This window comes from Borostomias antarcticus, assembly GCF_949987555.1.
Source record: "Borostomias antarcticus genome assembly, chromosome: 13".
Lineage (NCBI taxonomy): Eukaryota > Metazoa > Chordata > Actinopteri > Stomiiformes > Stomiidae > Borostomias > Borostomias antarcticus.
In genome coordinates this window covers 1,272,314-1,286,765 of record NC_140246.1, presented here as the reverse complement: position 1 = coordinate 1,286,765, position 14,452 = coordinate 1,272,314, and the positions used below count along the sequence as shown (strand labels likewise).

The 14,452-nt window shown below is 43.7% G+C and overlaps 2 protein-coding genes across 2 annotated transcripts; one reads left to right on the top strand and one right to left on the bottom strand.

Annotated features, from left to right (window-relative positions):
- Positions 1–2,060, top strand: stmp1 (short transmembrane mitochondrial protein 1). Its single transcript, XM_084448159.1, has 3 exons — positions 1–110; positions 521–574; positions 993–2,060. Exons 1-3 carry the CDS (start codon positions 96–98, stop codon positions 1,062–1,064), a joined length of 141 nt encoding a protein of 46 aa, XP_084304285.1. The 5' UTR covers positions 1–95; the 3' UTR covers positions 1,065–2,060.
- A 140-nt stretch (positions 2,061–2,200) lies between these two features.
- On the bottom strand, positions 2,201–6,211 carry LOC311317133 (tetraspanin-8-like). The gene is made up of 8 exons (XM_084448158.1): positions 6,145–6,211; positions 5,860–5,976; positions 5,612–5,686; positions 4,728–4,796; positions 4,476–4,568; positions 3,910–3,981; positions 3,620–3,703; positions 2,201–3,392 (listed from the first exon to the last, which is right to left on the bottom strand). Exons 3-8 carry the CDS (start codon positions 5,672–5,674, stop codon positions 3,243–3,245), a joined length of 531 nt encoding a protein of 176 aa, XP_084304284.1. The 5' UTR covers positions 5,675–5,686; positions 5,860–5,976; positions 6,145–6,211; the 3' UTR covers positions 2,201–3,242.
- Between the last annotated feature and the right edge of the window lie 8,241 nt (positions 6,212–14,452).

The window sequence follows — 14,452 nt, the reverse complement described above, 5'->3', positions numbered from 1 at the left end:
GATTCCTTGTTTTTGGTGACATTTCTAGTGAGAGCTCAGTGTCTAAACTACGACAGAAGGCATTTGATACATTATATAATTCATTATAAACCACTATGCTTCAGTTCTTGGTGAGTTCAGAAAAAAAGTGATTCAGGCTAGCAATCTGATGTGAATCTGTTCGGTTGCAGCCTCAGTAGTAGCGTATAACATAAACCTAGCTAGGTAGGAATAGCTCGCTAGCCCCTTCGGTTATCCAATATGCTAGCTAGCTGGCCAGCAACATCGGCCTAGCTAGAACGATCAGTTGTCATCCAAAAATCATCCGATGGTCTGCTTTATGTATTATGATTGCAAATGTTAGACAGTTAATAGCGTCCATCAACCGCGCCGTTTCTAGCCACTAGATACACATTTCTTGAGTCTGGAACTTGACAGATTAGAGTAACGTTGCCCCCGTGTGGTTGTATTTCGATACTACAGCCTATTTCTGTTTTCTCAAGTGGTCGCAGATGTCAGGCTAATAATGTTTCTTGTTCAGGCTGGCTTTACCTTGGGGAACGTCGTTGGGATGTACCTCGCTCAAAACTACGAGGTAAGTTACTATCATGGATGTATTAATAGGTTACTACCTATTAATACATCCATGGTTACTACCCGTTTTGTGGCTACCACAAACCTGTTACACCAGGCTAGATTTAGCCTACTTTTCCAGGACCCAGAAAGATTATGTGAAGACTTCATTTGCAAGAACAGATATGTGTTTTGATTCATTTTGGTAAATCATTTTTCAATCAAATATCAATCAAAGCAAAGAAGAGTCTTCTCCTCAAAATGTATAAAAATGGGAAAAACGCACGTTATTGCAGATTAACTCTTCATGTGCACTACTGTTTTGGACACTTAGGGTTACATCGGTGAACTCCTCCTATAACATGTTATCTACACACACACACACACACAGTCAAAGCTTGGCTAACATTGCACCTAATTAACCAAACCTTCTGTTCAAGGTGCCCAACATTTCAAAGAAGATAGAGGCCTTCAAGAAAGATGTAGAAGCTAAGAAGAAACCACCAGAGTGATGTGAGAGGAACCAGACGAGACAATTCAACACAAAACTGATGTTGGAGAGTGGAAAACTGAGAACTGATGAGATGGACAGACAGAGCAATGCACATCACAGTTGATATGTATTTAAAAAGATCGAGAGAAGAAAAAAAGGAAAATTATTATTTGTATCTTGGCCAAGGGATAAATTGTAAAAAACAAATTAATATTCTCCATTTGGGACATTATAATGTATTCTTAAATTACATTCTTTTTTATGTTTTACTAATTGGTTTCAAAAGAAAAGGAAGGTTGCACACACACACTATCTGCTCCAGTCCATCTCTTATAGAGAAACCAATGTTTCAACACTGCCTTGGCTTCGTCAGGACAAATGTATGCAAGGTCATTCCCGGCCTAGACGGACAAGCCGGGCTGTCATTGGAGGAAATGGTGTTTAAAGATCAAAACCCTGGTGCCTTTTATTTGATATATTTACTGTATCTATTCCAAGCTTAATTGGGAGTGCTGTTACTGCATTGGAGGGGTGTGTCGGGGTTAGCTAACACCAGCTTATAGGTATGGTTCTCTTTAGAAAGCTTTGTTGTGAATCGATTGATGTTGTTGGGGCTGAGTGCTGTTCTCTTTAACTTTTACTCAAAGTGTTGGGGCGGCCGATAAGCCTGTGCTAATAAAGATGCCTAATTTGAAGCAGAGCTGGTTGATGCTGCCAGGGAAAGGGATGCCTGGGGCCCCCTGCTGGAACTGCTGCCTCCGCGACCCGACCCCGGATAAGCGGATGAAGATGGATGGATGGATGGATGGAATTTGAAGCAGTCTCCCGGTCGTATGTTAAAAATATATTATGACAGATCTTCAAAAGGCACTGCAGGCTACATTTTCTAAACATCCATCCATCCCCGTGCCTTATATGGCTCTGGCCATTCATTTTATGCATTCCTATGTAAACATTTTAGTCCCAGACTGCCATCTAGTGGTAAAATAAAACCATTGAATGCAGATTGAGACGTCCAGTTGCTCCATGTTGAGGTTTGGTGGTCTCGTGACTGTAAAAGCAGTCACTCATCTCTGCCTTACACTGCATTCTAATGGAACTTTACATAAAATGGAATGTTCAGGGTAGGTTCAATGTCGCATATCATTTTAATCAGTAGCCTTCAAAAAAGTACACACTAAATAGAGGTGAAAAATCTATAAAAAATAACATTTTATATTGTTAAATAGCTAAGCAAAGCCAGTACAGTTATATAACAAAGTTTGAAATGCCTGCCAGGGGGCTATCGGAAAAATGTGTGACACATGGTATATCATTCCTTATGACATACCAAGCTGTATGCAAAATGTTCCATATTTATTGCAAAGTGCATGATCACTCCATTGTAGGCACTGTGGCAACCCAAGGGCTTTTGTCCACCAAAATGGATGGCCTGGAACTACAACTAATAAAATGGACGCCGCCCTGGAACTCTAACTCCCCGGACCCCTCAGGCTGTGGTTTGCACCTGGCTGATCCTGCGCACCTGAGCTCAATGAGCAATCAGCCAGGGGACTGATTAAAACTGAAGCCAGAAGGAAAGGAGAGAGGAAGCTACAGAGCTATTAGGATATGATTTATTTTTGTTTAAAAAGAATGTTTGATTAGTAGTTTAATTCATGTTATTAAAGAGTCGAACCCCGGTCTGTTTTATAAGACGTCTCCTGGTCTACGTCCATGCTGCTGCTGTTGTGATGGTTTGTTGGTCAACCCTTTCCCCGGGGCTGTCGCAGTATACCCTCACCTGCTCTGGCCTTTGGTAGAGTAGCCTACTAAAGATTAGCCTTACTTTTCACAATAGTTGCTAGAATCTGATAGTGAGTCCTTGTGTTACATGCATAACTCACTTTATGGAACCCAGCATTCTGATGATGAAGTTGTAATTTCAAAGCACTCAAAGTACACAGTACTAATACAGTGATGAGATATCCAAGTCCCTTTAGATATCCAAGTCCCTTGAACCAAGTTTTAACAGTTCTTTAATTGTTAATCTTATTTTTGGCAGTCCCCCCTTTGAATAGAGATAAGCAAAGTTAATTTGTACAAAAAACAAGAAATTAAGGCCATCTTCTCCTTCCTTTTTTCTCTCAAGTGCAGTGAATGTAGCCTACGGTGCATACAGTATGTACTGTAAGCTACTGTATGGATGTCCTGTCCCTCAGTGGACATCTTCTCGGATGATCTCTGCCGTGTCACAGAGCGTGGTGTACTGTCCCGCCTTGCCCTCTGCGCTGTACGTTACCGGGGGCAACTCCACATTCTTCCTCAGCTGCCGTAGAATCGCCACACTCAGACACACCGACACCCCCTGAGAACAGACACACACACACGTCAGTGTAACGCTACTGAACTGACAGGGTCAGGTCAAGGTGATAGAGGAGGCGAGATGCACTCCTTTAGCATTCTGAGTTTGCACAATTTTTGAATTATACCACATTACGTTTCATTGTGGATGGCACACTTAGACAAGCACACATCTACAGTATTGTAAACATGTCATGAATCTCTCTAAGGCGTTGTACAAACAGCACGTACCCATAGAAATACGAGTCCAAAACATGTGCCTATAACGGCATCAAATCCAGACGTCATTTGAGCCAGCAGGATGGGTGAGCATGGCTGGGGGGTGGGGGGGGGACAAAGAATACACATGAATACAAACTGTGGCAAAAATATTTTATAACATGTCTACCCCTCCCATTCTCTCTTATTGCGACACTGCATATCTGGTGGTTAGGAGAATCCCCTACAGCCCTGCTGTGGTGGTGTGTCCGTCTGGTTTCCTGTTTAGAAGTCTGAGTAGGTGTTGTAAGGTGGGATCGAACCTGTGCGTATACAGTCATGGGCTTGCCCTGGTCGTCCAGGATGGCGTGTGTAGCATTCCATACAGCCTCAACCTGAAACCAAGAGAATTTGATGTAAACATGAAAATGTATCTAGATAGATGTGATTTGGTTGGTCTGATCCTCCATAGTAAAGAATGAGCATCCCTTTCACATATTTCTGGGCTAACTTTGCTTTTCTGCTCGTTTAACTTATCTGTGGTCCTTGCACCTGCACCCCTACCAACGCACGCACACACACTCATGCACACACATGCACACACTCACACACACTCACACACATGCACACACTCACACACACTCACACACATGCACGCACACACACACGCACGCACGCATGCCCACACACACACACACACTCACATGAGTAACTCCTTACTTAATTATTTTTAAAACAATTGTTACAGATGCATAGCAGACAATCTTCTTCAAAAACACCTATATTCCTGCTAAAGACAGCCTGGTTGGCTGGATTTGAATCTAGATCTCCAGTAGGCAAGGTTATTGTGGAGAAGCCCTTGTGCTCCAGTAGTCTGTCTCATACTCACACATGCAACGCTCCCATCCTGGTCACACAGACAGGACTCGGGGACGTCCGAGCCCCAGTCCTGGTAGCCGTTCTCCAACCCACAGCACTTCAGCTGGGGGAGACAGACACACAGCGGCCGATTACAGATCCACATCACACCAACACAGAGGAAGAGCATGGCACAGCTGGGAGGGAGGGAGGGAGGGAGGGAGGGAGGGGGAGAGAGAAATCATCTTTATGAGGAAATAGAGGAAGACCTGAGGTGACTTACAGTCATCTGCAAGTGGTAGAGCTGAAACGGATCCATCTGCGACATGGCCTCTCTGTGACTGTGAATGATCTTGGGAGAACGTTTTCATTCAGAGTTTGAATTATACTTATAGCTCCTCTCTGTGACTGTGACCTTGGCAGAACAACGTTTGAATTATACTCGTAGTTCATGGGATTGTCGGGAGGCAAAGTACATGTGTTCTTACTATCACAGGGGTGTGGGGAAGTCAATCAAGTATATCAAATAATTAATTATATAAAATATTCCTGAGATTCATGACTCATGGTATGATTCATGGCAGTAAGAGACTTGTTTACAAACAAAAGGGCTAAAACTTATAATATGTACATTTAAGGCACAGGGGCAGAGCAAAGTTACAGGTTTTGACAACACAGACAGAAATGAAAGAAATGTTGGAATAACAAGACGTGGCAACTAGTAGGGATGAAGTTGGATGCTATTAGGACGCTATGGCTCAATGAAACAATCTGATATCAGGTGGTTTTAATTAGTTTTGACAAAATGTGAAAAAATATATATATATTGTAGCTTTAAGCGTATTTCATGCAAAAAAAACTGTCATTAGAACTCAACTGAAACTCATAAAAATGTGATTGAAGGTGTGAAAAAACGTAATACACGTCTTGAAATTCAAAGGGGGCAAATCATGCTGTCTCGGGGAACAGGGGGTAATAACCTACAAGGCAAGAAGCCAAGACCTGAGGGATGTCGCTTCGCTAACCACCACCATTTGGAATGGAATTCCAAGTACGAGATCATTCTACCTACTGTTCACATTGAAGAATGAGGAAATACACTCCATATTTCATTCAACTAGCTGCCAAAGGTCACGATGGAGACCCCAGAGTTGGGCTGTGTCCTACCTGGTTCCGCGCAGGAAAGCTCTTCCCCAGATCTACAAATGTGAGCAAGGATGCGATCCCCATCCCAGCAGCGAACTGAGGACACACAAGGTCAGGTTCAAGGACAACAGGAAACATTCAGATTATTATGCTGAGGATCATTTCCCAAAAACATAATATACATTTTACTATATGGCCCCTACAGGCCTGTGAGAGGGCTATGGGATATTGGGATAGTGTCGCAGAAGAAGCTGAAATTATGAGCTTACGAGAATCAACGCCCATTGCTTCTCCTTGGCAGCTCCATACACCCCAAAGATGGACAGGATCACAGTGGAGACTGCTAGCGTGTACAGTAATACAAGGACCACTATTATCTCTCCATGCTGTGTGTTAGAGAGAGGACAACTTCACTATAGCAATACTGCATATGAAAACCAACAGGTTGTCTGTTTAATACCATCATCCACTCCAAGCAAATATATTTCTGGTGTGTGCATCTAAAATATTATAATAATTTCATAGGCCTATAAGTATGACAATAGTATACTTACTTCATCTTGCAGGAGTAGCCCTGTATATCCATGAAGATATATTAGTAAAGCCAGCAGTAGTGCACTTATTATCTGTAAACAACAGAACAAGTTGTAGTATTAAATGTATCTGTCCTCTAAACTTTATATCCTACTGTTTTATGAGTTCTGTACAAATATATTTTTATGGAATAATGATAATAGTAGGATAATATATTTTATTTGTTTTTCTATTATTATTATCATGATTATTATCATGATTGTTATCATGATTGTTGTCGTCGTCGTTGTTGTTGTTAATATTATTATTATTATTATTATTATTATTATTAATCTTTAAAAACAGAGCCAGCTTGCTATCGCTTGTTGTTTGTATGTGAAAATAAAATAAATCCGCCTGACTGACACTGATTAGTAGATGGTTTAGGGTTACAGGGTTAGGGTTACAGATTACAGCAATGTGATATGAATTTATTATGTTTCCAGTGGACCTATATGCAGAATAATCGCTGGATTATGTTGCATTATACACAAGCAGCATCATCATCTGATTTGTCAACTATCCTACACTGAGTATGTCCAGCAGACCACCACTTACCCCGATCAACGTTGCCAAGGAAATGAAGCATATTTTCAAACAGACATTCGCTTTTCCCATTCTTAGCCCTGAAAACGCGCCAGTTCATGGAACAATGTTTAAATTGAGACACATTAGATGACTATCTGCAAAGAGACGGAAACATCAGCTTGTGATTGTCTTCATTCTACTCAACAACTTGTCATGTTGAGGGCTGTAGTATTCTGTGTGGGAGGGACTGGGCTGGTCACTTACAAGGTGGCCAATGGGAGAAACAGGTTTCTTTTGGAACGTATATGTACGTATGTAATTATAGGCTTACTGCGAAAAGTGTGTGTGTGTGTGTGTGTGTGTGTGTGTGTGTGTGTGTGTGTGTGTGTGTGTGTGTGTGTGTGTGTGTGTGTGTGTGTGTGTGGTGTGTATGAGGCATAAGTATAAGAGCACATTCACATACGATGTGTTCACATTTGCTGACACAATCTCTCTCTCTCGCTCTCTCTCTGTCTTTCTGTCTTACATGTTATGTCTTTTTCTCTGTCTCTCCCTCCTAAGTCTAATTAGACTTTACTGCAACGTTGCAGAAACATTGGCAAAATGGGTCCCTGCAACGTCATTAAATAACGTTTATTTAACGTTTATTAGGCTAGCAATCGGGCTATCCCGTGACGTCACTGCTTGCTTGGTTCACAGTTGAAGTAGAAGGATTCTTTGCCAAACTGCTCCTGTCTTTTTTCTTCTTTTTAAAAAAAAAATTTTTCGCTTATATCCTTCATATTGTACTGTATGTTGAGGTTAATAACTCATCTTAGAAATGTTATTGATTGTATATTTCCCTGTTTGTTATAAATTGAATGCTTTTTCATTAATTAAAAAAAAAAAGTAGGCAGGATTCTCTATCACTGCGACCCATGGTGGAAATCATGTGTTTAAAGGTGCCATCTCCTCCGGAATGTAATCAATGAAATAAGAGATTTGACACATGAATGCTCAATACAGATAAAAACAAAACAACCAATAACACTTCTGATCAAGTGAAATGATTGGAATGACCTGTCAAACTGCCTAATCAACCTGCACACAATTTGATGTTTCTTTTCTAATCTACTAACGGTTTATGCCCCGAAAACAGAGCTGGAGGGAGAGCACCTTTAAATTACACCCTCATGAGCAACTGGACTTTAGTTTTACATTTTCATAGTCACAGCTAATTATTTAATATAATTCGGATTGTGATTGAAAATCAACTATGATCAGCAGAATCAATAAAGTTTGTCTCCAAGTATTTGCCGTTTAAGGCATTCTACTAACTTTTCGGTGTCGACCAAGATATAATTTTTCAAAAGACGTGTCTATGAGAAATCCCATTCATTCTCTCGGCATTATGGAACGCTACCACTAGGGGGCGATGAGATTACTTTCCCTCCCTATAGATGGGTTCGCCGCCTACGTCACAGCAGAGTGCGCACGCAGCCTCTAGGCAAACGAACTCTCTAGCCACAGTAGCCAGGAGCTCCGTTTCATGTAGCTAATTATGCCTCAAAGCCGCTGTGCTGTGAACTGTACAAACAGAAAAGGACAAGATGATGGCCTCAGATTCTTCAGCATCCCCTCGAGATGTCACCCTTTTCAGAGGAACCGCCGAAAGCTGTGGTTTAAAGCCATAAAGAGAGCAGTTTGGGGACCAACAAACACTTTTTTGTGTGGTGCGCACTTCATCTCTGGTAAGTTATCTAGCTAACGTCACCTCGGGGTTTATTTCTCATCAAATAACATTGATTTGACTGTTGGTTTAGCTATTTATTTGTTTACTTACCGGTAATATAAGATTTAAAGGACAATGCTCGTTTTTGACAACCTGGACCTTATTTACGACATATTATAAGACGTTTGACTCACCGAGATCACTTGGCGCAAGCCAGTATATCCATGTAATGGCGGTGGTGGGGGCACTTAGAATGCAGTTTCTAAAAATCTATTTTCTGCCGCGAAACGGTTGTTTTCATCAATATACTTCATGAATCGCTAGTTGTGCTTACATAGAGCATAGGCCTGTGGTGGTTGTTCACATGCCTCTGTAATATGATCTTATGAAACGTCTTTCGAAACGAAATAGCTTCCTCACTTGCTCCAGCACGCATGCGCACAGCGTGCTGGAGCAACGATTGCGCGCTGTGCAAGGAAGCTATTTCGTTTCGCGGCATAAATGTCATATAGGTGGCAATAGTGAATATATGGATTTCTCTAAAAGGCACTTAATGTCATATAGGTTGGATAAGAAGCACTTATAGTAATATATAGGTGGCGCCAGTCTGCCACAGCGACACACTGGAAAATTCCCAGTGTCCTGGCTTAAAGACAACCTAGGCCTGTCTGTATTTTCCCACCCCTTCAGTATGTCTATGTGTGTGCATTTGAAATTCACTATAATATACCTGTGATTATACCTGTGATTATAATGGTCAAAATATACTATAGTACAGAGCAGACAGGGCAACAGGGATACTGGATTTGGACATGTCAGTGAGCTTCTTGTCTTTGAAATCGAGAGTTTAACATGTTTTTTCAAGATGCCCATCCACATCCATTGTATGACCAAAACGGTGGTAGAGCAATTATCAGACTTTCTCAAAAGTGCTAGTTTTGTCAACGTTTTTGATGTGAACCATTGTATATGATCATAAGTGACCTTAAAACAGGGCTAAACATGCATTTTACCTTTACTACTCCTTTAATGAAGAACTGTTAGTACTTGGTTCCAGGGATTGTGGTGGATTGCGGTGTTGAGGACATGGGTGGAGGGAGGGAGCTTCAAATGTTAGTCATAGGTAAGTGGTCAGAGGTTGTGGTTGTGTCTGGAATAAAGAGACTGGCGTATCTCACCACTGTGTTTCTGCTCTATCCATTTGGCTGCTTTCTAATGGTACACTTTTATCATCAAAATGCTGTTTTCGGTTAGACGTTATGAAGTGAATTATACATGTATTGTTAATGTAAAGGGGGCGGCTGTAGCTCAGTTGGTAGAGCGGGTCGTTCAGTGATCGAAGGGTCAGTGGTTCGAATCCCAGCTCTGACTGTCCACATGTCGAAGTGTCCTTGAGTAAGACACCTAACCCCAAATTGCTCCCAATGAGCAGGTTAGCACCTTGCATGGCAGCTACTGCCATTGGTGTGTGAATGTGCGTGTGAATGGGTGAATGAGAGGCCATTGTAAAGCGCTTTGAGTGCCGCTAAGGTGGAAAAGCGCTATATAAGTGCAGTCCATTTACCATGTATTGTTTACCATTTACTGTTACGGGGTTGAATTCCAACTTCTTTAGGTTCCCTTTCTGCTTTTCTTTTCCTACTCTCTCTCTCTCTCTCTCTCTCTCTCTCTCTCTTTCCCCAATCCAACCTTTCTGTTCTGCTTTGTCATCCAGTTTCTCTACCTCTTCTCTCTTCCTCCTTAATATGAGAAGGAACCTCTTCTCTCTTCCTCCTTAATATGAGAAGGAACGAACGGTTCAATTTCTCACAACTTTGTCAATCGTTTTGTTCCGAATGACATCATATACCGATGTATTGGGGTCCTGGGGCTAAAGATCACACGCACCGGACGTGTGGATGAGCAGATTGTTGGTTTCAGAGGCAATTGCAGTTTCGAACAATGTAGATCTGGTGGAATAGTGTGAATGAAATTCAAGTCATCACCCATGTGCTCACTCCAAAAATAGTTTTTCTGTTTTCCTACTTGATTGATGTTCCTGAAGTTCTCTGAGTTTATTGTTTACAACGTTTGTGGAAACCAGAAGTTAACTCCATTCCCACAGAAGAAATCTGTTTATCCAGACCAGTTGGTCTGTAACGTCACTCACATCCCCTGTACCCCCCTATAAAGAGTTCTCCCTTTCTCAGTATCCTTGCTCTGACTAATGGAAACCCTTCCTGTGTGAGAGACCGCTTGCAAACATAACAGAATAAAACTATTGTCTTTGTTTAAAACCAGCTTGACCGACCACTCAGCGTGTTCTTTGAAATCTAAACTAAACCAAGTAAGGTTTTTCCTTTACAATAGTGACGCAGAGACCAGCTATCCTCTCAAAGGTGAGATGTACCTTGGCAGACGACCTGGAGAGCAACGAAAACTAGTTCAAGGGTTCCATGTGGTCAAAGAGCTTGTGGGGCCTTGGTGCAGAAGTGGCAGAAATGTCTCAGACGTTATTAGCTGAAACCTTACTAGAAGATGGACTGACAGGCAGTATGTTGGCACTATCACATCAAACAAACGGAGTTGATGATGGCTTACAATGACAGAGAGATCGAAAGTTCACAGTTTGGCTTTCTTGGGCATCTTACCATGATGTCATACTGTATGTACAGTACCAGCTAAATTAAAATAAATACTGGCTCTGTCCTCCATGCACCATGACACCAAAGCTGAAGAGGAGAGGCAGAAACCAGAGATCATACTACACTACAATGCAACCAAAACGGATGTGTTTGATTAATCTATGTGTCAGAAATGTCCACAGCCAGAATAAAGATAAACAGATTGTCTATGGTTTATAGTTTGTTCGTGAACATGGTAGATGTTGCCAGTGCCGTCTTCATCATCTGGATGTCAATTCCAGATTGGATTTTTTCTTCTACCTGAGACAGCTGGGGCATGCTGGTCCTGCCACTCAGACAGAGATCTGGTCCTGCCACTCAGACAGAGATCTGGTCCTGCCACTCAGACAGAGATCTGGTCCTGCCACTCAGACAGAGAGTGATCTGGTCCTGCCACTCAGACAGAGAGAGATCTGGTCCTGCCACTCAGACAGAGAGTGATCTGGTCCTGCCACTCAGACAGAGAGAGATCTGGTCCTGCCACTCAGACAGAGATCTGGTCCTGCCACGCAGACAGAGAGAGATCTGGTCCTGCCACTCAGACAGAGAGAGATCTGGTCCTGCCACTCAGACAGAGATCTGGTCCTGCCACTCAGACAGAGATCTGGTCCTGCCACGCAGACAGAGGAGATCTGGTCCTGCCACGCAGACAGAGAGAGATCTGGTCCTGCCACTCAGACAGAGATCTGGTCCTGCCACGCAGACAGAGAGAGATCTGGTCCTGCCACTCAGACAGAGATCTGGTCCTGCCACTCAGACAGAGGAGATCTGGTCCTGCCACTCAGACAGAGAGAGATCTGGTCCTGCCACTCAGACAGAGATCTGGTCCTGCCACTCAGACAGAGGAGATCTGGTCCTGCCACTCAGACAGAGAGAGATCTGGTCCTGCCACTCAGACAGAGAGAGATCTGGTCCTGCCACGCAGACAGAGAGAGATCTGGTCCTGCCACGCAGACAGAGAGAGATCTGGTCCTGCCACTCAGACAGAGAGAGATCTGGTCCTGCCACTCAGACAGAGAGAGATCTGGTCCTGCCACTCAGACAGAGATCTGGTCCTGCCACTCAGAGAGAGATCTGGTCCTGCCACTCAGACAGAGAGAGATCTGGTCCTGCCACTCAGAGAGAGATCTGGTCCTGCCACTCAGACAGAGAGAGATCTGGTCCTGCCACGCAGACAGAGAGAGATCTGGTCCTGCCACGCAGACAGAGAGAGATCTGGTCCTGCCACTCAGACAGAGAGAGATCTGGTCCTGCCACTCAGACAGAGAGAGATCTGGTCCTGCCACGCAGACAGAGAGAGATCTGGTCCTGCCACTCAGACAGAGAGAGATCTGGTCCTGCCACTCAGACAGAGGAGATCTGGTCCTGCCACGCAGACAGAGAGAGATCTGGTCCTGCCACTCAGACAGAGAGAGATCTGGTCCTGCCACTCAGACAGAGAGAGATCTGGCCCTGCCACTCAGACAGAGATCTGGTCCTGCCACTCAGACAGAGAGAGATCTGGTCCTGCCACTCAGACAGAGAGAGATCTGGTCCTGCCACTCAGACAGAGATCTGGTCCTGCCACTCAGACAGAGGAGATCTGGTCCTGCCACTCAGACAGAGAGAGATCTGGTCCTGCCACTCAGACAGAGATCTGGTCCTGCCACTCAGACAGAGAGAGATCTGGTCCTGCCACTCAGACAGAGAGAGATCTGGTCCTGCCACTCAGACAGAGAGAGATCTGGTCCTGCCACTCAGACAGAGAGAGATCTGGTCCTGCCACTCAGAGAGAGATCTGGTCCTGTCACTCAGAGAGAGATCTGGTCCTGCCACGCAGACAGAGAGAGATCTGGTCCTGCCACTCAGACAGAGAGAGATCTGGTCCTGCCACTCAGACAGAGAGAGATCTGGTCCTGCCACGCAGACAGAGAGAGATCTGGTCCTGCCACTCAGACAGAGATCTGGTCCTGCCACTCAGACAGAGAGAGATCTGGTCCTGCCACGCAGACAGAGATCTGGTCCTGCCACTCAGACAGAGGAGATCTGGTCCTGCCACTCAGACAGAGAGAGATCTGGTCCTGCCACTCAGACAGAGATCTGGTCCTGCCACTCAGACAGAGAGAGATCTGGTCCTGCCACTCAGACAGAGAGAGATCTGGTCCTGCCACGCAGACAGAGAGAGATCTGGTCCTGCCACGCAGACAGAGAGAGATCTGGTCCTGCCACGCAGACAGAGAGAGATCTGGTCCTGCCACTCAGACAGAGGAGATCTGGTCCTGCCACGCTCCAGCCCCGACCCCAGCAGCAGTGACCATGATGGGAGTGAACTCCACCTGCTGCTGTTGTCCAACTAATTTTAATCATTCAACATTCAATTTATTTTGACAGGGGTTCACACTGAGACCAAGGTCTGTCTACTTTTGTACTGAGAGCCAAATTAAATTTTAAAAAGTGTTGAAAATGTAATGACTTGGTTTGTTTAAACTATTTCTAGTATTATAGTTACCATACCATACCATACCATTTTATTTATAGAGCACATTTAAAAACAACAAAGTTGACCAAAGTGCTGTACAAGTCAAACAACAATAATACACAAAGAACACATAGTAAAACATACGCAGTATGTCACATAAAAAAGGACAAGTCTCTTAGGCCATGTCAGGAAAACGCCAAAGAATATAAGTGAGTTTTGAGGCGTGATTTAAACACCTGCAGAGTGGGGGCCTGTCTAACATGCAGGGGTAGCTCATTCCAGAGCTTAGGGGCGGTTAAAATGGGGGTTAAAATGACCCTGGTTAGTTTCACCATATAAATATGGGTTAGGGTTAGGGTTGACCCTAACCCTAACATAGTACTATACATACCGGTATGCATCGCAGGCTACATTCACACACTCTAACATTAAAACTAGCTCACAGATTTGTATAAAATGGTGCATTTGGCCAGGTGTCAGTACAAACAAACCTTTCCACTTCCTTATGAAACTTTGATTTCCTCTTAATGAAGATCTGTTAGCACTTGTTTACAGGAAATGTGGTGGATTGTGGTGTTGAGGGAGCTTCAGCTGTTACTGTCGTCAGAGGTTGTGATCATGTCTGGAATAAAGGGAATATCTCATAGATAGATAGGTACTTAGCACTGTCGCCTCACAGCAAGAAGGTCCTGGGTTACCTTCCTGCTTTGGATGATGTCAGGCCTCTGTACTCCTCCTCCTGTCCTCCTCGTACACATCTGACAATAGCAGAGTCGTCCGGGTACCTCAGCAGGTGGCACGTCTGAGTTGTAGCTGAAATCCCAAGTACAGTAGGACTCCTCTTATCCGAACCCAACGGGACCGAAGGTCGTTCGTATCTCTGAAATGTCCGGATGACTGAAACTTATGTTAAAATGCACCAAATTCAA